The 24,611-nt window shown below is 45.9% G+C and overlaps 1 protein-coding gene across 5 annotated transcripts in view; it reads left to right on the forward strand.

Annotated features, from left to right (window-relative positions):
- PDPR (pyruvate dehydrogenase phosphatase regulatory subunit) overlaps window positions 1–22,127 on the forward strand; it is a 44,456-nt gene extending 22,329 nt beyond the window's left edge. For all 5 annotated transcript variants that reach the window (XM_070388728.1, XM_070388727.1, XM_070388730.1 and 2 more), the window contains 9 exons: window positions 1,648–1,772; window positions 3,406–3,561; window positions 4,035–4,168; window positions 4,542–4,690; window positions 5,130–5,242; window positions 8,554–8,648; window positions 10,278–10,367; window positions 15,407–15,589; window positions 17,473–22,127. In XM_070388728.1, coding sequence (XP_070244829.1) covers window positions 1,648–1,772; window positions 3,406–3,561; window positions 4,035–4,168; window positions 4,542–4,690; window positions 5,130–5,242; window positions 8,554–8,648; window positions 10,278–10,367; window positions 15,407–15,589; window positions 17,473–17,877 — 1,450 coding nt within the window. In that variant the 3' untranslated portion in view covers window positions 17,878–22,127. The remainder of the gene's footprint in view (window positions 1–1,647; window positions 1,773–3,405; window positions 3,562–4,034; window positions 4,169–4,541; window positions 4,691–5,129; window positions 5,243–8,553; window positions 8,649–10,277; window positions 10,368–15,406; window positions 15,590–17,472) is intronic.
- The last annotated feature ends 2,484 nt before the right edge of the window (window positions 22,128–24,611 follow it).

The following is a 24,611-nucleotide window of genomic DNA, read 5'->3' on the forward strand; positions in this document are numbered from 1 at the left end:
ACAGTGTGAAAATACTTAACATCCCTGATGTATGTACTTGTAAATGGTTGAGATGGTAAATTTCATATTGTCTGTATTTTATCACAGTTTAAAAAAATTTTTAATTAAGTGACCAGAAAGTATACTTGGGTGAAATGTAGTATGGCTCTGAAGACAGTTATGGATTAGAAGTTACCAAAAATGTTTGGAGCAAAAGTGATATGGCCATATAACTATATAACCTCCTGAGATGACTGTTTTACAGGGGAAAAAAAATCAAAATGTATAGAGTACATTTGTATGTTTATTTTAGTCTTATTTCTTCATGCCTCTTGAGAAATTTGTACGCAGGTCAGGAAGCAACAGTTAGAACTGGACATGGAACAACAGACTGGTTCCAAATAGGAAAGGGAGTACGTCAAGGTTGTATATTGTCACCCTGCTTATTTAACTTATATGTAGAGTACATCATGAGAAATCCTGGGCTGGAAGAAACACAAGCTGGAATCAAGATTGCCGGGAGAAATATCAATAACCTCAGATATGCAGATGACACCACCCTTATGGCAGAAAGTGAAGAGGAACTCAAAAGCCTCTTGATGAAGGTGAAAGAGGAGAGTGAAAAAGTTGGCTTAAAACTCAACATTCAGAAAACGAAGATCATGGCATCTGGTCCCATCACTTCATGAAATAGATGGGGAAACAGTGGAAACAGTGTCAGACTTTATTTTGGGGGGCTCCAAAATCACTGCAGATGGTGACTGCAGCCATGAAATTAAAAGACGCTTACTCCTCGGAAGGAAAGTTATGACCAACCTAGATAGCATATTCAAAAGCAGAGACATTACTTTGCCAACAAAGGTCCGTCTAGTCAAGGCTATGGGTTTTCCCTTGGTCATGTATGGATGTGAGAGTTGGACTGTGAAGAAGTCTGAGCGCTGAAGAATTGATGCTTTTGAACTGTGGTGTTGGAGAAGACTCTTGAGAGTCCCTTGGACTGCAAGGAGATCCAACCAGTCCATTCTGAAGGAGATCAGCCCTGGGATTTCTTTGGAAGGAATGATGCTAAAGCTGAAACTCCAGTACTTTGGCCACCTCATGTGAAGAGTTGACTCATTGGAAAAGACTCTGATGCTGGGAGGGATTGGGGGCAGGTGGAAAAGGGGACGACAGCTGATGAGATGGCTGGATGGCATCACTGACTCGATGGGCGTGAGTCTGAGTGAACTCTGGGAGTTGGTGATGGACAGGGAGGCCTGGTGTGCTGCGATTCATGGGGTCGCAGAGTCGGACACGACTGAGCGACTGCACTGACTGACTGACTTCATGTGTGTGTACTGAGTCACTCAGTCATGTCTGACTCTGCGACTCTGTAGACTGTAGCCCACCAGGCTCTGCTGTCCGTGGGATTTCCCAGGCAAGAATACTGGAGTGGGCTGCCATGCCCTAATTCTTCCCAGGCAGTCTCACCATTAGTGCTCATGTCCTCATGGTGGTCTTGTGAGAGCAGTAGGTGGATCTCATTTGCTTCCTCCAGAAGTTAAGGAATTAGAAAATCGTTCAGCCAGTCTTGACAAGACAGGGTCTTTCGAGCCCATTGGTGCTTGAGTCCTAGTCCCACGCTGAATGTCACAGTGCTGAGAGGCCTGGCAACTTCCCCCTTTGCAGGTACCTCGCTGAGTGGATGGTGTACGGCTACCCCTCGGAAAACGTCTGGGAACTGGACCTGAAGCGGTTTGGAGCCCTCCAGAGCAGCCGAACCTTCCTGCGCCACCGTGTCATGGAGGTCATGCGTGAGTGAAGCTGCGTCCCCACTGCCCCTCTCCACAGGCATCTCACTGGCTCTGTCTCCACAGGGGCAGATTCTTCCTCGGTTCTTCGGCAGTCGCTTCAAGTTGGGCTCCTGGCGTTTGACCGTTTCAGGCCTGCGTTGGGGGCATTATGCCCACGACGTGTGTGAACTGTTTAGTGTGCTGTACAGTACTTACTCTGTGACCAGGAAGTGGACCGGGACGTACGGGGGTCACTCCTGTCGGGCTCGCAGCAGCAGCTTCTTGAGCATTCTCGTCTTTGCCTTCTTTTCACTGTGCTGTGTCACAGTGAATGCTCGCTCCCCACTTGGTCTTTGAGATCGTGGTTTGCTTTCCAAGGCAGAGAATTTGTCAAGTTAGTCTCAAAGCACAAGTGACTCTCATCATCAACCCACCATATGCTCACCAGATAGGAAATCACTTCTCATGTAAATACCAGACATGCATTCCTGCTTTCTCTTTGTTTTTGCTTCTGACTTGGAAGGATTACTGTCTTGTCTTGGCTTTTTATTTCCCAGTGAGCCCTTTAGAGATAGCTTTAAATATATATATATATACACATATATGTTTACATATAATTTATTCGTTTTTGGCTGTGCTGGTGTTCGGCGCTGCGTGCGGGCCTTTCTCAGTTACGGCAGGGAGGGCTGCTCTGCTGTGGTGCAGTGGCTTCTCTTTGCAGAGCGCAGAATCCAGGCCAAACCGGCTTCAGTGGTTGTGCCGGGCTGGTAGCCGTATGTGTGACTGCCAAGATTTTTTATTTTCTGTGCAAATTGTAATGAAACTTGAGCTTCTTGAAGATATAGCACTTTGGGGGCCCTTCTCTGATTCTCATGAGTTGGAAGTTTCAGGCATGACAGAAAATGGGGAATTGGAAGGTAGGACCTAAAGCCCAGAAGAGCTCTGGGCAGTTCAGAGAGGGCAGCACGCTTGCTTCTGCCTCAGCGAAGTACCTCTTATTTGGCCTTGTGTGAAGTCCAGTCTTCTCTCTGGAAGACACTAAAGATCATGCTCTTTCTGGATATTTTTACTTACTACTGTTGCAGATTGGACATTAGGAGAAGTGAATCCTGCCCCTAGCTTTGTTACATAACAATGTCAGTGGGACAAACTGCAACCTGTCAGATTCCAGAGCCACCATATCAAGTACGCTGTGTGCCCTTTTGCTTCAGAAATGGTTAAATACTAGGGCAAGTGTGCGACAGGTCTGAGACTCCAACCACACAGGCACTGGAAAGAAGCAGGTGCCAATGTTTCACACTATGTAACCTCCTGTGTCCCGTGTAGACGTGAGCTTCATCCCTGCTGGGAGCTTGGCAAGGTTTAGAACCCTTTCTGCTATTGTTTCCACCTGCTAGCTTAAAAATAATTATAAACAAAGATCTGGAGTCGTGACGTGACTCACAGCTGTATAACTCTGTGGAGGGGCGACACCAGCTCTTACAATGCAATCCTTTCTTCTGGAACATTCCTGTCACACTAGGTATTGTTGGGAAGTTGGGCTACAGCAGCCTGGAAAGCATGCTCTTTTGAATGGAAGCAACTCCAGAGTCTCGTGGATATGGGTGCTCAGCTCTGTGGCTTGGGCTCTCACGGGCTGCTCTTCATCTCCTAGCTCTGCTCTACGACCTGAAGGTTCCCCGTTGGGACTTCCAGACTGGAAGGCAGTTACGCACCTCTCCTCTCTATGACCGGCTGGACGCGCAGGGAGCCAGGTGGATGGAGAAACATGGATTCGAGAGGCCAAAGTACTTCATACCACCAGACAAGGGTAAGAAGGCACGTTCTCATATTTGTTCTTTTTGTCCTAAGAATAATAAATCTTGGTTTGGTCTGGTTTTAAATCATGGATTTTTGGCTGTGTCGGGTCTCTGTTGCCGAGCTGGGGCGCTCTCAGCTGCGCCCGTGGGGGCCGCGCTCCGGTTGTGGTGCACGGGTCTCGTTGCAGAGCACAGGCTCTAGGGCACGGGCTCCGGGAGTTGTATGCGCAGGTTTAGTTGCTCCATGGCATGTGGGATCTTCCTGGGTCAGGAATCAAGCCTGTGTCCCCTTATTGACAGGCAGATTCTTAACCACCGGACCACTAGGGAAGTCCTAAACCTTATTTTTAAATCAGTACAGCTCGACTGTGTTCCTGGGAGAATAAATAATAAAAACCAAGTATACTGTCCTAAGCTATCAAGGAAACTCCCCAGGACAAATCCCCTCCTTTTCCTTCTTCCTTTGGTTTTCTCTGTCCTATAGACCTCCTGGCCTTGGAGCAGAGCAAGACTTTCTACAAGCCAGACTGGTTTGAGATTGTGGAGTCCGAAGTCAAGTGCTGTAAGGAAGCCGTGTGTGTCATTGACATGTCCTCTTTCACAAAGTTTGAAATAACAGTAAGTATTTGAGAACCAAAGGAACAGACTTGGAAACATGCATGTTTATTATCTGCCTCTTGTTTATCATCTGTCACTTCAAAACTGATTCTGTAAGAACTCGGGTATATTTTAGTGTGTCAACTGAATTATAACATTTTCTGGAATTTGTAACTCTTTGTTTCTGATTCTTTCTCTGCTTGTAGAGGCCCATTTGACACTAGAATCCGTAGCTAGCTTACCTGAGCTCCTTGCAGTGGGGTGAATCTGCAGATGTCGTTGCGCGAGGGCCAGCTAGTTGAATTTTCTCAGCAAGTGGCCTTGCACGTCAGGCCTCATTGCCAGCCAGAGGTTCTTACATCTGTTATCTCTGTTTCATTCCCCAACCCTACAGTCCACCGGGGATCAGGCATTAGAAATTCTCCAGTACCTCTTCTCCAACGACCTTGACGTGCCCGTGGGCCACATCGTGCATACCGGCATGCTCAACGAGCGTGGTGGGTACGAAAATGACTGCAGCATAGCCCGGCTGAGCAAGCGCAGGTGAGCCAGGCGCCGCCCCGCTCCCTCCGCACATGGCCCTAGAGGGCGTGGCCACTTCAGCAGGACCCCATTAATAACACTGAGAACAAAAAGCATGGCCTGTTCATCAGCAGCGCCCGTGCATGCGCACGCACACACACACCCCCCACTTCACCCCCCGACGAGGAGGGGGAAAGAAACGCACCAGATTATTTAAAACCTAGTGTGGAGAATTAGTTATTCTACTTGGAGAAAGTGCCTTATCTTACGTTAGTAGGCTGTGTGATTTCTTGGCACTAGCAGGACGCCAGAACCTTGCTTTGTCCTGATGTGGTGTGTCCTGAAAGTGAAGAGACCACTGGCCACGTTCTGTCCATTGCTTTGACTCTAGTTGAGAACCCACTGCTTCCTGATCATTCTTCTGCCGCCTGGTTTTGATTACTTTTGGTCTCACTTTCAGTTTCTTCATGATTTCTCCAACCGACCAGCAGGTCCATTGTTGGGCTTGGCTTAAGAAGTACATGCCAGAAGACAGCAACCTGATTCTGGAGGATGTCACCTGGAAATACACTGGTAAGGGGCCCTCCAGGGTCAGGCGGCCCGCTGGGGTCAGGGGGCCCTCCGGGGTTGGCCGGCCCCGTAATCCAGGTTTGTCTTCTCCATTTGCCTTCTTCATATCTGATGTTCAGGAGTATCAGAATTAGCCTCTTGTAAGAGGCTCCTGGTCATAGCCAATCGATCCCTAGCACTTCCCCACGTTGTAAGTAAAGCATGGGATGACGTATTGCTCCTCTGTGTTGTTACTGCTGTATCCCCTATAGTCAGCATCAGATCAGATCAGATCAGTCGCTCAGTCATGTCCAACTCTTTGCGACCCCATGAATCACAGCACACCAGGCCTCCCTTTCCATCACCAACTCCCAGAGTTCACTCAGACTCACGTCCATCCAGTCAGTGATGCCATCCAGCCATCTCATCCTCTGTCGTCCCCTTCTCCTCTTGCCCCCAATCCCTCCCAGCATCAGAGTCTTTTCCAATGAGTCAACTCTTCGTATGAGGTGGCCAGAGTACTGGAGTTTCAGCTTTGGCATCATTCCTTCCAAAGAAATCCCAGGGCTGATCTTCAGAATGGACTGGTTGGATCTCCTTGCAGTCCAAGGGACTCTCAAGAGTCTTCTCCAACACCACAGTTCAAAAGCATCAATTCTTCAGTGCTCAGCCTTCTTCACAGTCCAACTCTCACATCCATACATGACCACAGGAAAAACCATAGCCTTGACTAGACGAACCTTTGTTGGCAAAGTAATGTCTCTGCTTTTGAATGTGCTATCTAGGTTGGTCATAACTTTCCTTCCAAGGAGTAAGCGTCTTTTAATTTCATGGTTGCAGTCACCATCTGTAGTGATTTTGGAGCCCAGAAAAATAAAGTCTGACACTGTTTCCACTGTTTCCCCATCTATTTCCCATGAAGTGGTGGGACCGGATGCCATGATCTTCGTTTTCTGAATGTTGAGCTTGAAGCCAACTTTTTTACTCTCCACTTTAACTTTCATCAAGAGGCTTTTGAGTTCCTCTTCACTTTCTGCCATCAGGGTGGTGTCATCTGCATATCTGAGGTTATTGATATTTCTCCCGGCAATCTTGATTCCAGCTTGTGTTTCTTCCAGTCCAGCGTTTCTCATGATGTACTCTGCATAGAAGTTAAATAAGCAGGGTGACAATATGCAGCCTTGACGTACTCCTTTTCCTATTTGGAACCAGTCTGTTGTTCCATGTCCAGTTCTAACTGTTGCTTCCTGACCTGCATACAGATTTCTCAAGAGGCAGATCAGGTTGTCTGGGATTCCCATCTCTTTCAGAATTTTCCACAGTTTATTGTGATCCACACAGTCAAAGGCTTTGGCATAGTCAATAAAGCAGAAATAGATGTTTTTCTGGAACTCTCTTGCTTTTTCCATGATCCAGCAGATGTTGCCAATTTGACCTCTGGTTCCTCTGCCTTTTCTAAAACCAGCTTGAACATCTGGAAGTTCACGGTTCACATATTGCTGAAGCCTGGCTTGGAGAATTTTGAGCATTACTTTACTAGCATGTGAGATGAGTGCAATTGTGCGGTAGTTTGAGCATTCTTTGGCAATGCCTTTCTTTGGGATTGAAATGAAAACTGACCTTTTCCAGTCCTGTGGCCACTGCTGAGTTTTCCAAATTTGCTGGCATATTGAGTGCAGCACTTTCACAGCATCATCTTTCAGGATTTGGAATAGCTCAACTGGAATTCCATCATCTCCACTAGCTTTGTTCGTAGTGATGCTTTCTAAGGCCCATTTGACTTTACATTCCAGGATATCTGGCTCTAGGTCAGTGATCACACCACTGTGATTATCTGGGTCGTGAAGATTTTTTTGTACAGTCCTTCTGTGTATTCTTGCCATCTCTTCTTAATATCTTCTGCTTCTCTTAGGTCCGTACCATTTCTGTCGTTTATCAAGCTCATCTTTGCATGAAATGTTCCTTTGGTATCTCTGGTTTTCTTGAAGAGATCCCTAGTCTTTCCCATTCTGTTGTTTTCCTCTATTTCTTTGCATTGATCACTGAAGAAGGCGTTCTTATCTCTTCTTGCTATTCTTTGGAACTCTGCATTCAGATGTTTATATCTTTCCTTTTCTCCTTTGCTTTTCCCTTCTCTTCTTTTCACAGCTATTTGTAAGTCCTCCCCAGACAGCCATTTTGCTTTTTTGCATTTCTTTTCTATGGGAATGGTCTTGATCCCTGTCTCCTGTACAGTGTCACGAAACTCATTCCATAGTTCATCAGGCACTCTATCAGATCTAGGCCCTTAAATCTATTTCTCACTTCCACTGTATAATCATAAGGGATTTGATTTAGGTCATACATGAATGGTCTAGTGGTTTTCCCTACTTTCTTCAATTTAAGTCTGAATTTGGCAATAAGGAGTTCATGGTCTGAGCCACAGTCAGCTCCTGGTCTTGTTTTTGCTGACTGTATAGAGCTTCTCCATCTTTGGCTGCAAATCAGAGTGCAAATATTTGTTGAATTAACGGATGACTCATTATTAAATTATTTTAATTCATCATGTAAGTATTGTTTTCGTCACAATTTCCCCTTAGTTTTTGGTTTTTTTTAGTAAGTAAATACTTCTTAAGGATAGTTAACTTATTTCCTGATTACCTCCCCCTCAGCAGTCCTCTCATGGAGCAGCCCTTTCTCTTCTGCCCCCTAATTCCAGCTTAACCCCTCCCTGCTTCTCACTTAAAGGACCCTTGCCTCGCCTCCACTAGAGGCGAGTTCATTGTAGCAAATATGATGGCCTTCTTGCTACCAGATTGGAAAACTAGAAGCTTATGGAAGCCAGCCTGTTTTCCAGTCTGTCTGAGGGTATCTGATATATGATGTGCTCAGCTGCTGTCACAGATCCCGGCAAAGGGGCAGCTCTCCTCGGGCTCTCCTGTTACTGATTTATGTTTGGGGCTTTTCCATCACACACCTGCACTGGGAAGAGGAGGGGAGCGGGACCTATGCAGGTGTTCAGGGCCAGCCCTGGGAGTGGACTCCTGTCCTCTGGCCTCATGCTCCCAGTCTCCCTGCAGAGGAGGCTGTAGAGGCTCGTCTTCCTTTGTACCCAGGAAGAGGCCACAACTGGCCAGGCTCTCACATGCCAGGAGTCAGTGGCAGCACTTAGCAGCCTTGTCAGAAGTGTGTTTGCCAGAATCTAGGTGCATCCTAGGACTGCCTAAACACAGGAAGGTTTTCACGGTCTTGCCACCCAGACCCGGCCATAGGTGAGCAAGTCCAGAACAGACCTTCCCCATTGGCTCAGCTGTTCACCTGGAGCAGCCAGACATGTCCTGTTCTTTCCCCTTTAGCCCTCAACCTGATTGGTCCTCGAGCTGTAGACGTGCTGTCCGAGCTGTCCTATGCCCCCATGACTCCAGACCACTTCCCAAGTCTGTTTTGCAAGGTGAGTACTGGAAAACTTCTAGTTTTTAAATAAGCAGGGAATGTTCTTATATAGAGATTACAATTACATGTTCTCATTATGGTGTTAACATCCACAGAGTGTGTTCTTATGTTAAGCAAACAAAATGAGCATATCCACTGTTTTCCATTCTTGACAGTCTTCTTATTTAATAAACTTGATGTCGTTAAAGTGGACCTAACTTTTCTCAATATCAGTTCTATATATTTTTTGCTTTCTGAGAAAGTGAAAGTCGGTCAGTCGTGTCTGACTCTTTGACCCCATGGACTGTATAGTCCACGGAATTCTCCAGGCCAGAATACTGGAGTGGATAGCCTTTCTCTTCTCAAGGGGGATCTTCCCAACCCAGGGATCAAACCCAGGTCTCCCACATTGCAGGCGGATTCTGTACCAGCTGAGCCACAAGGAAGCCCAAGAATATTGGAGTGAGTAGCCTATCCCTTCTCCAGGCGATCTTCCCGACCCAGGAATTGAACTGGGGTCTCCTGCATTCAGGCAGATTCTTTCCCAGCTGACCTATCAGGGAAGCCCATTGCTTTCTGTAGCAGTGGATTACATTTTTATGTTGTAATATTATGACACTGATGCCAAGAAACCCCAGCCAAGGTCAGGTCCCTTCTCTCCATGCAGAGCTTCCTCTTTTCCACACACAAAGTAACTTCTGTGTATGTGGTGCCCCTTCAGATAAGAAATGGCTAGGTGAATCCCTGAACAACATACGTAGTTTTCTTTCTTATACTTGGCAACTAGATCTGAGTGAAACAAAGTGCAACTGAGTGAAAGGAAGGACAGCTGAACACTCTGGGAAGCAGCAGATGGAGAGGTCGCACAGACCAGTGTTTTGGCAACTGTCACAGGCAGCTCCGCGACAGTTACTGATGGGGTGCTCTTTGAAGTTCAGACTGAAGTCAGGTTCCTCTTAAGTGACTGCACAGCTCTCTCTTCTCTGTGGCACAGTTAAAGCAGCAGAAAGCTCTGTTAGCTGTCGGCCGGCCCTGTCAGAGCCCTTTCTTTGCTCAGAAGAGGCTTGCCCACACCTTTGTGCCTCAGCACACTGCCCCAACCTGCTCCCCACAGAGGCGGCCTGCTGGGGGCCGTCTGGGGCTCCGCACACCCCACCACAGAGCACGGTTGAGTCAGAGGCCCTTTTGGGTCACTGCTGCTGGAAACATGTTCAGAACATGGGGAGCTCAGTGTCTGCCCCCAGGGTAGCAGGTGAACCAGCGTCTTCTCTGGGGCAGGTGCCCAGGGCTGGTCTGCCAGGTCTGCCAGGGAGCATTTGCCTGCTCTTCATAGCTCCTGACGTCTTGACTAAAACTGCAGCAGATCTTCAGCAGGACTTTGTGGAGAGAAGTGTTTCCTGCTTGTCCAAGACTGCCTCACTCCCCCAGCGGCTGGGCTGGCACTCCTGAGCTGGGCGTTAAGAGGCTGGGCTATGCGCTTAGTGACCCCATTGCCTGGAAACAGACCATCAGGGAAGAAATTGCTTCATTCACATGTGTCTGTCTCCTCCAGGGTCAGATGCAGGGAGGGTGCAGAGCTAATGAGAGGGCTCCTGAGACCTTCATCCTCTGACACCTCCACGGTGACCCCCTCCCTTGGTCTCCACAGGAGATGAGCGTGGGCTACGCCAATGGGATCCGGGTGATGAGCATGACGCACACGGGCGAGCCGGGGTTCATGCTCTACATCCCCATAGAGGTAAGCGCCACGGGGCGGGGGTGGGGGTGCGCAGAGAGCCCGTCTGCCAGCCTTCCTCGCTGCGGCCGGCTGCGTGAGAGAGGGTGTGACATTTTTACTGCTTTCTGTAGGTCTAGAACATTCACATGGTCTAAAATTAAACATCTCTGAAATGTGTTCAGCGCCACTGACCAGTTCTCACCAGCCACCAGGAGTGATATAGTTGTTAGTTTATATCACGTCAGAGTTTTGTGCGTATGGAAGCAAGTTCAAAGACACCTTCACACCCTCTTTAGAAACGCAAGTGGAAGCACACTGCACTTCTTCACCTGATTGTTTTACCAAGCAGCTTACAGGTCTTCACCTGCCAGGACCTAAGAGAGAGCTTCCTTTTCCTTTTTCCTTCCTTTTTAATAAAAGTGCTGCAGTATTCCATTATATAGTTCAATCATTTATTTTAAAAATATTTATTTGGCTGTGCTGGGTCTTAGTTGCAACATGTTGGATCTTCAGTCTGTTGCAGCACATTCTTTGACCAGGGATGGAACCCAGGCCTCCTGCATTGGGAGTGCAGAATCTTAGCCACTGGACCCCCAGGGAAGGCCCTGAATCATAGTTTAACTAGTCTGCTATTAATAGACATTTATGGGGTTTCTCATCCTTGGCTGTTATAAAAAGTTCCGCAGTGTACAAGAGTCCCTTTTTCTTTATTGCTTGTACCAGCACCAGGTTGTCACTCTTTGGGCCGATGGGTGCAAAGCAGTTTGTCAGTGCAGTTTTATGCAAGAGATCAAGCTGCTTTTCAAAACCCGGCTCCCTCTGAGTAAAAGCCTGTCCGCAGGCCCGCACTGCTCCGCCTGCCCTTCTCGGGGCTGCTCCTATCTCCCGTCTTCCTGGCTCTCGCTCCCGGCCCTTCACTCCCTGCTGGGCGAACGTCTGAAGCCTCGGGGCCTTTCCGCCTGCCCTCAGCTGTCCTTGGCAGTCTGTCCTTCATAGTGCCACCAGGCTGAGGGCCACACCTGCTTCAGGTCTGGTCTCGCCTCGCCTTCTTGATGAGACCTTCTTTAAAGCTGCATCCACCAGCCCCCTCCTCCCTAGCCCCCTTCCCTGTTTTTCTTCAGGGTGCTTACCAGTGTCTCTCAGAATATATATTTTCTTTATTTTGTTCAACAGTTTACCCGTTTTAAATACAGGTTTGCTGAACGCAGAGTTATTTAACTTCTGTATCACCAGCACAGAGGAGCTTGGCACATAGTAAATGCTTAGTAAGTGCTGTATGAATGAATGTTCTGGCTCTATCTTTTGTCCATTTGTGTATTAAATTATTAGTCTTTTTACCTAATTTCTCTGAACCAGACAGTCCTTACTGTTAAGTTGTAAATTTTTTTTCCCATTTGTCTTGATTTGTTGTTGTTGTTGTTTTTACCATGTTGAAGGGTTTTTTTCATTTTACTTTTTATTATGGAAAATGTTCCGTATGTTGCAAAAACAAATTTATTTTTTTGGTAGGTGAATTGATCAACCTTTTGTGGCTTCCAAACTTTGATACATAGAATGGGCTTCCCCACCCCAGAGTTATAAAATTTTTCCTCTTTTCTTCTGGTGTTTTCAGGTTTTTTTATTTTTTAATTTATTTATAGTTTGTGTTATTGCTATTTAGGGGTTTGTGGGGCTTTTTAAATATTTAAATGCACGAACCTTTTGCACTGTCTCTTGGTACACTTTATGAGCTGTGGATCAAGCTATTTTTTCTAACATGGATAACCAATCAGCATGAGATTCTACCTTTATCACATACTAAGTTGCTACATTTGGGTATATTTCTGGACCTTTATTCTGTTTGGTTTATCCAGGACCACATTATCTTAATTATTGAGTCTTTATTGTTCATTTTAATACTTGGTAATGCTTTCCTCCTTCACAGCTTGGAAAACTCTGGAAAGTAATTCCTATTTCCTTATGCTCCCTCATAAACATTTATAATCATCTAGTTAAAAACACCCTGATTTGGGGGGTTGTGTTACGTTTGTCAGTTAGGAAGAATTGACACTCTTACGTGTGTTGAATATTACAATCAGAATGTACCTTTTTTATTTGGGTTTGTGTGTGTGTGTTGCGGTCCTTTAATGGACCGGAACCTGGTAGTCTGGAGTCGACAATAAGAAAGTGAAAGAAAGAGAGAAAGAAGCTAATATTCCCTGGTTTACGCAGAGAACCAATAAAACCCTTGAACAGGGCTTGCACCACTCATGAAGGCACAGGGTGTCCTCTCGAAGAGGTCTTGAAAGCCCAGGCAGGAGAGCGAGCTTGGCGGGTTTCCACGCTCCAGAGAATTAGCTGGAGGGAGGGAGAGAGAGAGAGAGACACGGGGACCCAGGCCTCTGGTGGAGCAGGGGTGCTTTAGTGATCTTTCTGTGAGTACATATAGGCTGTTGTGCAAGGAATTTCTTTCGACAATGATAAAGATCAGAAAACCAGACGTACAGCAACTGTTATCAAGGAAACAAGGAATTAACAGTGGTCATGATTCAGAAGACAATCCATATCTCAAGAAAAAGAGTCGTGACTAAGCAGTTTTGTTGTAAGGAGAATGTTTACTGAAGGAAATCCACGCATGCGTTTTATCTCATGACCTCAGTCCTGGGAGCAGCGTGCTGCTCCAGTCATTACCAGGAACTGATAAGGAACAAAGGATTTATGAGAGACAGAAAAGAGCACACAGGAATCCTCCTGTTAAACATTCCCTAACGTGTGTGTGACCTTCAGAGGTATTTTGAAGTTTTCCTCATGTAGATGTTATAAATTTATATGAATAATATTTTGGTGGTGTTGCTATTGTGAATAGGAAGGGTATCTTTATTCTAGTATCTTCTAGGTGATTATGATTTCTAAAAGCTTTTTTCTTTTGTTTATTAATGCTTTAACCTGTTTCCTTCCTAAACTGTCTTACTGTTTATAGCTGTTTTTTAGTTGTTTCTCTGGAATTTCCAGAGTTCAGTCTGACCATATACAAATAGTAATCATTTTTCTTGTTTCTTAACAATTTTATTCCTGCATTTTCTTTCCTGTGTCCAGTTGTGACAAGTAGCATTGATCCTCAGCATCCTCACGTTCTTGACATCAGTCATGTTACTCATGGTATTAGGTTTCCTTTTAATTATTACATGAAGCATGGATTTGCCATCCCATCAAATTTCATCTGCTTTTTCACACTCAAATGTTACAATTTGAGAAGAGCTGATACACATATAGCTGGCACATTTTGCCTGTACCGACAGGGGATCAACTGTGACTATCAGGTCACTGAGGTGTGACCACCTGCTCCCGGGTCATTAATCAGCAAAGCCCATCAGGAGGGGGAAGCTCTGTTTTCCACCTCATTCTCTTGGGCTGGTCCCATTCTTACTCATGTTTTCCATGAGTCCAAGAGGTAATTTTTGCACTGCTTGGGTTCTTTTCAAGCTGGTTTTTGTCCTCAAGAAGGTTATACTTGTCTCTTAGAGGAGATGGCTTCCAGAAGCATGGTGGCAGACGGCAGATTATTTACCCTCAATCCCTGGCATTTAGTGAGAAAGTGAGTAAATGGTGGGGACCTACTTTTCCCTTTGCTCTTCTCTAGTCCAAGACTAATAACTTGCTTTCAGTCTTTTCTTCTCTGTCTTCCTCTTAACTCAGACACAGAGCATTCAGCTTGAGACACTGAACCCACCTAAGATACGGCTCATTCTTACTCTCCTTGCCCAGCCAGTCCCCACTGGTCTCCTCCACCCACCTTTGCTATCTCCAGTGTTTGACTTACACACATACCACAGGCTGTGTTGTACCAATAGCCCAGACTCCCTTGTCCACATCTAAAATCGTCTTGACCACATTGTTCTGTTTAGTCGAGGCCTGTTTGGCTGCAGTAGTACAGTTTATAGAGCCATATACATTAAAGAATTGCAATACCGATGAAGCTGCTTTTCCTTGTTCCCCCCCGTTATATTGAGATATAATTTATATACATCGTTGTTTAAGATTCAGGTGGACAGTATAATGGACTGACTTACATAGACTTAGCATTCACTATCTCATACAGCGTCAATAAAAAAGAGAGAAAAATTGTTTTTCTGTGATAACTCCTCTCAGGATTTACTCTTAACTTTCATGTGTATCATACAGCAGCGTCAACTGTAGTCACATGTACACCACATCCCTAGTGCCTGCCTTACAAGGAAGCTTCTACCTTTTGACCACCTTCCTCCAGTCCTCACCCCTCTACCTACCAGTAACCACCTGGTCTCTTGTTCTATGAGTTTGGGTGCTATTTTGGGGGTTTTTTGGTGTTTTGTTTTTTTTTTTAAGATTCCACACGTAAGTGTGGATTATATAACATCTGTCTTTCTCATTCTTCTGTGTCTTGTTTTCTCTGAGTTACAGTTTTTAAAGTAAACAGTATTGTTGTTGTTGGGCTTCAGGCTTAACATAGTATGTTTAGATTATTTGCTTTCAATTTGGAAAACTTTCTGCTCATTTAAGTTATCTGGTACTTAAACATATCTGGAACCAAAAACAAAGCAGTGTGAGAGACTGGATGCTGCGGGACGTGGTAGGAGGGCTTTGCTTTCTGGGGTCCTCTGTGACCTGCTCCAGGGCTAAGATGCCACAGTTGGTGTGACAGATCAGAGTTGTGCATGCACGCCTAGAGTTACATGGAAATCTAGTTTCACAGCGTGGGCCAGTGCACGAGGGAAGGACCAGGGTTGGGGAGCAGGGGCAAGAGAACATGGTGGGGAGGATGTGTGGCTGCCGGAGAGGCGGTTACGAGATTGGTTGTTTGCTGAGTGGTAAGAGAGCTTCTGTGAGTTATGTCGTGCTGCTGTGTACTTAGATCCTAGACATTGTAGAGAAGTGAGGAGACGGATGCTGCTTTCCTGGAGCTTAAGTCTGGGCTGTGGCAGTGGGGCTCCTGAGGATTATAGCCAACCTCCTGCCCTGTCCAGGTAGCAGGGACAGCCAGCCGCGCGCCATGTTCAGTGCTGAAGGTCTGCTCATTACTGACCTCTCGTCTCTCCCTCTAGTACGCCCTGCACGTATACAATGAAGTGATGAGCGTGGGGCAGAAATACGGAATCCGGAATGCTGGGTATTACGCTCTTCGTAGTCTCCGAATTGAGAAGTTTTTTGCCTTCTGGGGTCAGGACTTAAACACCCTCACCACACCCCTGGAATGCGGAGGAGAGTCTCGGGTGAAGTTAGACAAGGTATTGTACTCGCGTGCTGACTCCACTCCGCCCTCAGCTCTCCAGGCAGGGAGCCTGCAGGGGAACAGGTGTGCAGGGGCCGAGGCCTCAGGATGCCTGAGGGGTAAAACACTGACTAAGGAAACACGACAGATAGACAACACGTGTTTGGGGCACTGCACTCTGTTTTAGACTGAGTGCTTTCTGGGCAGTTTTTCAGAGTTGGTTATGGCGATTCATTAACCTGCCACAAACATACAAATGAGTCACATTACATTCAACTTCCTAATTTTTTTTCATTTCAAAAGTAATATATGAAAATGCTCTTTTTTTCTTTATAGGAAATATGTTTATTATTGATCATGGCAATTCAAAAATATTCGTTAAATCACCATTTAAGAGGATAAAATTCTCTTTCCCCACTCTGAGCCCCCCCAGCCCTCCTGCCAGCTTGACCAGAAGCACAGTGTCCTGTCTCCCTGTAGAGCATCCGTGCAGAGCATGCAGAGGAGTCTCCCTTCACTGCTTTCTTAATTGTGGTGCTTGGGCCCTACACACTTGGTATATTGCACCTGACTTTTTTCACTTAACAAAATCTCTTAGCAGTCATTCTCTACCAAACAACATAGTAGACCTCTGCTGCTCTTTTTGTGTGATTAGGTAAGTATTTTTCTCTGATATAAAATTAAAGAATACTCAATTTGGAAAATAGGGAAAAACAAAATTAAAATCACTCTTTTTTTTTTTTTTCAGACACAATCACTGTTAAGTTTATTTTAGGGAAGAATGAGGGGAAGGGATAGTTGGGGAGTTGGGATGGATGTGAACACACAGCTATATTTAAAATAGATAACCAGCAAGGACTTACTGTATAGCCTAGGGAACTCTGCTCAGTTTTAAGTGGCAGCCTGGGGTGGTGGGTAGGGGATAGACACATATATGGATCTGTGTATGGATACGTATATATGGATAGACGCATACATGGATCTGTGTATGGATACATATATATGGCTGAGTCCCTTCACTGTTCACCTGAAACTATCACAACATTGTTATCTGCTGTCAGTCCAGTTCACTTCAGTTGCTCAGTCATGTCTGACTCTGCGACCCCATGGACTATAGCACGCCAGGCTCCCTGTCCGTCACCAACTCTTAGAGTTTGCTCAAACTCATGTCCATTGAGTCGGTGATGCCATCCAACCATCTCATCCTCTGTCGTCCCCTTCTCCTCCTGCCTTCAGTCTTTCCCAACATCAGGGTCCATTCCAGTGAGTCAGCTCTTCGCATCAGGTGGCCAAAGTATTGGAGGTTCAGCATCAGTCCTTCCAATGAATATTCAGGACTGATTTCCTTTAGGATGGACTGGTTTGAGCTCTTTGTAGTCCAAGGGACTGCAGTTGGCTATATTCCAATTAATTGGCTAATCAATATATCCCAATTAATTGGAATATTATATTGGAGTTAATATATTCCAAATAATTGGAATATCCCAATATATTAATTGGCTATATTCCAATATAAAATGAAATTTAAAAAAAATTTTTATTCTGCTTTTTTGTACATATGCATAAATATATATGCATACAATATATAAATGGACTTTTTGTTGAGATTATATAAAAACATTGCTTTTCTAAAACAGTTCCAACAAGCACTTTTAAGTGTAGATTTTTCTGCCTGTTTTTTTCTGTGTGGTCTCATGATTGAAATGTGTTTAGAAAACAAAACGATGTGTACCTGTGCTGTTACAAGGATCCTCTGAAGGTGTCTCGTGTTGGGAACACAGGTTTCCCGCACAGTGGGAAGCCCGCATTCTCCAGCGCGTGCAGCGGGGAGGGGGGGAGGGGCGGTGCTCCGCGGTTACGCCGGGACCTGACGGTCTGAGCGCCGCTTCTTTTTCCTAGGGCGTGGATTTCATCGGGCGCGACGCGCTGCTGCAGCAGAGGCAGAATGGGGTGTACAAGCGCCTCACCATGTTCATCCTGGACGACCACGACACAGACCTGGACCTCTGGCCGTGGTGGGGGGAGCCCATTTACCGGAATGGGCGGTATGTGGGCAAGACCACCAGCAGCGCCTACGGCTACACCCTGGAGCGCCACGTGTGTCTCGGCTTCGTGCACAACTTCTCCGAGGACACAGGGGAGGAGCAGGTGGTGACAGCGGATTTCATCAACCGGGGAGAATATGAGATTGACATTGCAGGACACCGGTTCCAGGCCAAGGCCAAGCTGTACCCGGTCCCCTCCCTCCTCACCCACAAGCGCCGGAAGGAGGACGTGGAGCTAAGTGACTTGCACGGGAAGTGAGGCCGGGGGGCCTCGCTGCCACCCCTCCTTCTCACCATCATAGGGGCTTTTCTCCTCCTCCTGACCCCTCCCTCTTCTTGAGTTAAGCTTGGCCTCCCATCTCTTCTCTCCTGGTAGACTTTTTCCGCTTTTAACTCTCCCTTTGCTCCCTTCTCTCTCCCTCCATCTCCTCCTCCCCCTGCGTCTCCCATCTCCTGATACTCTGGGCTGGTCGCCACTACTCCACCTCTCAGGTTCCCGTGGTGGCAGAGGATAGGAGCAGACTCCTTGTGAGGTGGGTTGTGCTGACAGCCTGACTTCATGTGCTGTGTCTTGAAGCAAGGCAGGCTGCAGGCTAAGTGTCCATCTCCGTGGAGCTGTTTCCTTGGAAGAACCTGTGAATTCTGTGGGTTGCCGTCATGGAACAGCTTATGCCTTTCAGCCGGGCAGGTCGTCCTCCCGTTCCTTTGTGCTGCAGGTTGGCTCCGTGAGCCCTCTGTCAGGAGGATGACCACCTACCTCGCTGATGAGAGAGGCATCGTGAGGGCAATACCTGGGGGTTAGCAGAGATAAACAGTTAACCCTCCTGGGTCTCCCCACTGACCCAGTTATCAGACTGTTGGGCAAGCACCACCTGCCTGTAAGTTTCTTCATCTCTTGCTAACCTCTACAGTGAGGGGGTTTTGGTTGGTTTGTTTGACTGAGTAGACAAGTAAGCCACACTGTTTGAAGAGAAAGGCCAGTTTGCCTTCTGGGTTGCTTTTCCCAGCTGACAGAGTCTGACCTCAAAGTACAGCTCAGCAATGCTGAGTCTTCTAGAAACAGTGCTGCTTTTCCTTCAGCTCCTCACAGTTCAGTCACCCCACCTTGATGATCCTCTTCCCAAGCCCACACAACTTTCAGGTCAGCCTCCCATGTCCCTGCCACAGGAGCCGCTGGCTCAGCAGACCTTCTCCCCATTTAGAGCAGGGCAAGGGAGACAGGCTAGGCACCCTGGTTGAGGGAGTGAGCCTGGGGCCATGTTGAGTGGGCGGGAGCCACTGGGACCCCGGGTCTGGCTTCCCCCACAGAGAAGAGAGAGAGCCACATGGAGGTGCCCTCTGCTCCCAGTGTGGGGAGAGTGTGTTACCTGAGCCCAAGGTCTGCTTCCATCTTCTCTTTCCAGCCATCTCTCCACATCTTCTGGAATAGAAAGCGACTGGGGTAAGAAGGCCCTGCTCGCTTTAAGCATTGCCTGTGTTTGCTTAAGATCTCCCGGACTATGATATCCATCCCCACATGTCATTTCCCCTTGCAGACAAATTGCTGCTAGAGACTTGAACCGTAGCCTTTGGTGTCTTGGCTGCCTTAGTCCTGACAGGTCTGTAAGTATATTCAAGATGATCCTTTCATGTTATTAGAGAAGCTTAAACTTCTCAGATCTCTGCCTACTCTGGCATTTCTCTGGGATTTCTGTTTACCCACTTGATCACTGACTTCAGTGTCCACCTTCTTACAAGGTCTTCACTGATTAATGAGGGAGTACATGATTAGAAATCTGTTGGGGGTTTGGTATTTTGATGTAAATGTGTATTTAACGAGTTGAGAGATGCTGCTTCCAGGCAGAGAGGAGGGGTGCTGCCCAGCTGGAGAGCACAGAACAGCAGTCATGAAACTTGAGGGAGCAGGACATGAGCCCTTGCCAACGCAGGTGTTGGCCAGCTGACTGACCCAGGAAGATGGAGACTGATGTAGAACTAAAGGTATCCCATGCTCGGCACCACTGCAAAGTTGTCTTTATAAATTAAAATTTATTTGGGACTGAATCCAAAGGAAACTCTAGATTTTAGATTTATGTGTAAAGTACAAGATGTTAAGATTCTGGGGGCAGCACTTGTTTTTTGAGTGCCCTGAAACTTACGTATTTACCTTCTGGCACTTTACATTCACCCTGGAAGTCTCCTTTGTTTCATTGAAATAGGCAATATGAATCTGGTAGGTTTCTCTGTTTGGTCCTAAACTGAAGAGAGTGACTCTTTCCTGCCTCAGGCATGGTTGACAATCAAAACATCCTCATTTCTGTATCACTTCCTTGGGGACTGGACCCGTGACAACTCATCTCTTTCTTCCTGGAGACTCGAGGGTTTGTTGAAGGGGTGGCTGGACTCTTTGTTTTAGATGGATGAACTTTCTTCTCTGAAATGATTTGTCTTGCGAGAGGGGGTCCACAGTCTTCTCAGCATATTCAGTTGAATCGTTTTGAACCTAGAAATACAAAGTGTGTTGGCTTCAAACAGATAGAGAATCCAGGCTGCAAGTCTACCGGGCGTCTTCTCCCTTGAGATAAGCCCCTAGTTACTTGTACCACGTGTAAGTCCCATGGTCATGTGATTGACGTTGAAGATTTCTTGTCTGTGATGAAAGCTCTAATTGAGAAGGTTTTCACACACAAAAAAAGGGACAAGAAACCTACCTGCCTGGGTAGCCCATTTGATGTCTCTTAGCTTGTGTTTTGGTCACACAGCACTGCGTGGGCAGGACGTGCTCCAGGAGACAGAACTAAACAGTTCCCACAACATTCAGGTGCTCTTCTGGGGAGTCCCTGTACCCCCTAAATGCACGCTATGCCATTTAGCCTAGTGATTAACCCCAGTCTCACCTTGGCCCCAGAGTTCCCATTTCTACTGGAGCAGCACCAAGTCACTTCTGCTCGATTCTCTTCAGGAGGCATGCAGTCCTTGGACTCTACCTCCTTGTACAGACCAAGAGTTTTAGCTGCATCTCTTCTTTCCTGGGCTGTTGCTTCCAAGAAAGTAACGAAACGTGAAGAATAACTCTTCAGCTTGCTTCTTTCCCCTGCCTTTGCATGCATTGGAGATGTTAATCCTGTCCCCCACCACCACATGTGTGGCTGGAGTGACAGGCACTTCTGAAAAGTGATTTTGTGTCACTGAAGAGATGACCCCCCTCCTTGATTTCCGCCTCCAAAACCACTATATCAGCTGGCTTTCAGGCATTAACTACAAGGTCCTTTTTGTGTCTCTTTGTTGCCTCTTGGCCAGTGTAGTCAGCAAGGATCGTCTTTAGTATCCAAGATAGAGATCTGGTCAACAGTGTTGAATACTCAAGTACAACCTACTATTTCCTTTCTTTCTGCACATCCATCCACACTCATCCCTCACAAACCTTGATATGAGCAGCATTTTCTCAACATCATACAGAGGAAGTTCCTCCTGAGCGAGGACTCTTCCTCCTGCACGTCATGTGCAGGCATGTGGCCTCAAGCACAGCGGAGTGGGAGAGAGAGACGGCAGGTGAAGTACACAGCAGTGACCAGGCCGGGCAGTGAGTCCTGAGGGGACTAGGGCTCCCCTGTGAGCATGTGCCCCACACCCCTGCCACTCTGCCCTCCACGTTATGGTGCTGAGTTAGCTGTAAGGCTCCTTCATTGTCACTCTGGGGCTGGCATCTGCAGCCCCTCACCACTACAGATACACTATTTTTTAAGAGGACTGAGTATTTTTGTATGTCTTTGCCTTCTCTTTGTCCATTAAACACCAGAGTTGTTCCTTGTATAATATGATTCTTCTCTGAGCAAAACCCTTGGAGAATTAACACATTTCTTCATGGGCCATTTTTCTCATGATATTTAGATACACCTGTTTTTATCCTTTGCAGACTTCCTCCCTTCTCATTTTTCTGTCTCTCAAGGACAGAAATTATAAGTCATGGAGGGGATACTTTTAGCACCTGTTTCAACAGATTGATGCCAGGATTCCCTTTGCACACCAGGAACTGGGGCTTGGGGCCCTCCTCCACCCAGCCATGTTCTAGTGCCTTACACTCCAGAGCGTCACACGGCGGGCAGAAACAGAAGGACCTTCAGCAGGCAGGTGTGGTGGGGTTGAAAGCTTCCACAGCTCATTCCAGTGAAGGGTTTTCCAGCAGCACAGCTAACACTACTCTCTGGTCAACCCCTGGGATGTATGAAAACGCCACGGTAACTAGTGTAACGGCTACAACTCATTCTTTGCGTTTGTAAATGTGCAGTTCAGCTCAGCCCTTTCCCACCCCTGTCAGCATGTGGTCCTGCAGCTGTGCGAGGCCCTTTAGTAAACGGGATCTTTCTCCCGCACCCTGGGGATGACAGGCACCCAGGGTGACTGAGCGTTTCTGCCCCCGTGAATGTGGCATTAACTTTGTGCACTGTGTTTCTATCAAGCCAGATTTCAATTAAGGTTTTCTTTTCATATTACTAAGTTTGTAAATGAATAAACATTTTCTCTACTCTTGCTATGTGTCCTTGAGAAATGTTCTGCATCTGTGGTAACCAGGTATGTGTATTTACCATCACTAAGGATCACATTGCACATAAAATCATTTGTACCTGTTACCAGAGTGTACCAGAGAATTTGGAAACAGGTAAAGAAGATGCCTGTCTAAATCCAAGGCTAACTCCAAAAGAGGGGTTCCAAACACATTCTGTACAGTCACGTGCCTGGAACAAGGGGCAAGTACCTTTAAGGGGACAGCTCTCTACAGACACATGTCGTCCGCTTACTACGAACATGCTGGACTAAGTACATCACAGACCATGTGAACTAGAAGAAAGGAAGAAGCCCAGCAAGCCGAGTCTGAGTGGGAAGGACTTACCTTCCAGCTCCTCCACCAAACGAAAAGAAAGCAGACAAAGATGCCACACACAAAAAAAAAAACTACAGGCCAATATCACTGATGAACATAGATGCAAAAATCCTTAACAAAATTCTAGCAAACAGAATCCAACAACATATTTAAAAGATCATATATCATGACCAAGTGGGTTTTATCCCAGGGATTCAAGGATTCTTCAATATCTGCAAGTCAGTCAACATCAGATCAGATCAGATCAGTCGCTCAGTCGTGTCCGACTCTTTGCGACCCCATGAATCACAGCATGCCAGGCTTCCCTGTCCATCACCAACTCCCGGAGTTCACTCAGACTCACATCCATCGAGTCAGTGATGCCATCCAGCCATCTCATCCTCTGTCGTCCCCTTCTCCTCCTGCCCCCAATCCCTCCCAGCATCAGAGTCTTTTCCAGTGAATCAACTCTTTGCATGAGGTGGCCAAAGTACTGGAGTTTCAGCTTTAGCATCATTCCTTCCAAAGAAATCCCAGGGCTGATCTCCTTCAGAATGGACTGGTTGGATCTCCTTGCAGTCCAAGGGCCACATTAACAAATTGAAAGATAAAAACCATATGATTATCTCAATAGATGCAGAGAAAGCCTTTGACAAAATTCAACATCCATTTATGATAAAAACCCTCCAGAAAGCAGGAATAGAAGGAACATACTTCAACATAATAAAAGCTATATATGACAAACCCACAGCAAACATTATCCTCAATGGTGAAAAATTGAAAGCATTTCCCTTAAAGTCAGGAACAAGACAAGGGTGCCCACTCTCACCACTACTATTCAACATAGTTTTGGAAGTTTTGGCCACAGCAATCAGAGCAGAAAAAGAAAAGGAATCCAGATTGGAAAAGAAGAAGTAAAACTCTCACTGTTTGCAGATGACATGATCCTCTACATAGAATACCCTAAAGACTCCACCAGAAAATTTCTAGAGCTAATCAATGAATATAGTAAAGTTGCAGGATATAAAATTAACACAAATCCCTTGCATTCCTATACACGAACAATGAGAAAACAGAGAAATTAAGGAAACGATTCCATTCACCATTGCAATGAAAAGAATAAAATACTTAGGAATATATCTACCTAAAGAAACAAAAGACCTATATATAGAAAACTATAAAACACTGATGAAGGAAATCAAAGAGGATGCAAACAGATGGAGAAATATATCATGATCATGGATTGGAAGAATCAATACAGTGAAAATGAGTATACTACCCAAAGCAATCTATAGATTCAATGCAATCCCTATCAAGCTACCAAGGGTATTTTTCACAGAACTAGAACCAATAATTTCACAATTTGTATGGAAATACAAAAAACCTTGAATAGCCAAAGCAATCTTGAGAAAGAAGAATGGAACTGGGGGAATCAACCTGCCTGACTTCAGGCTATACTGCAAAGCTACAGTCATCAAGACAGTATGGTACTGGCACAAAGACAGAAATATAGATCAATGGAACAAAATAGAAACCCCAGAGATAAATCCACGCACCTCTGGACACCTTATCTTTAACAAAGGATATAAGAATATACAATGGAGAAAAGACAATCTCTTTAACAAGTGGTGCTGGGAAAACTGGTCAACCACTTATAAAAGAATGACACTAGAACACTTTCTAACACCATACACAAAAATAAACTCAAAATGGATTAAAGATCTAAACTTAAGACCAGAAACTATAAAACTCCTAGAGGAGAACATAGGCAAAACACTCTCCGACATACATCACAGCAGGATCCTCTATGACCCACCTCGCAGAGTAATGGAAATACAAGCAAAAATAAACAAATGGGACCTAATTAAACTTAAAAGCTTTTGCACAACAAAGGAAACTATAAGCAAGGTGAAAAGACAGCCTTCAGAATGGGAGAAAATAATAGCAAATGAAGCAACTGACAAAGAATTAATCTCAAAAATATACAAGCAACTCCTACAGTTCAATTCCAGAAAAATAAACGACCCAATCAAAAAATGGGCCAAAGAACTAAACAGACATTTCTCCAAAGAATACATACAGATGACTAACAACACATGAAAAGATGCTCAACATCACTCATTTTCAGAGAAATGTAAATCAAAACCACAATG

The sequence above is a fragment of the Bos mutus genome, chromosome 18 (assembly GCF_027580195.1).
Source record: "Bos mutus isolate GX-2022 chromosome 18, NWIPB_WYAK_1.1, whole genome shotgun sequence".
Classification (NCBI taxonomy): Eukaryota; Metazoa; Chordata; class Mammalia; order Artiodactyla; family Bovidae; genus Bos; species Bos mutus.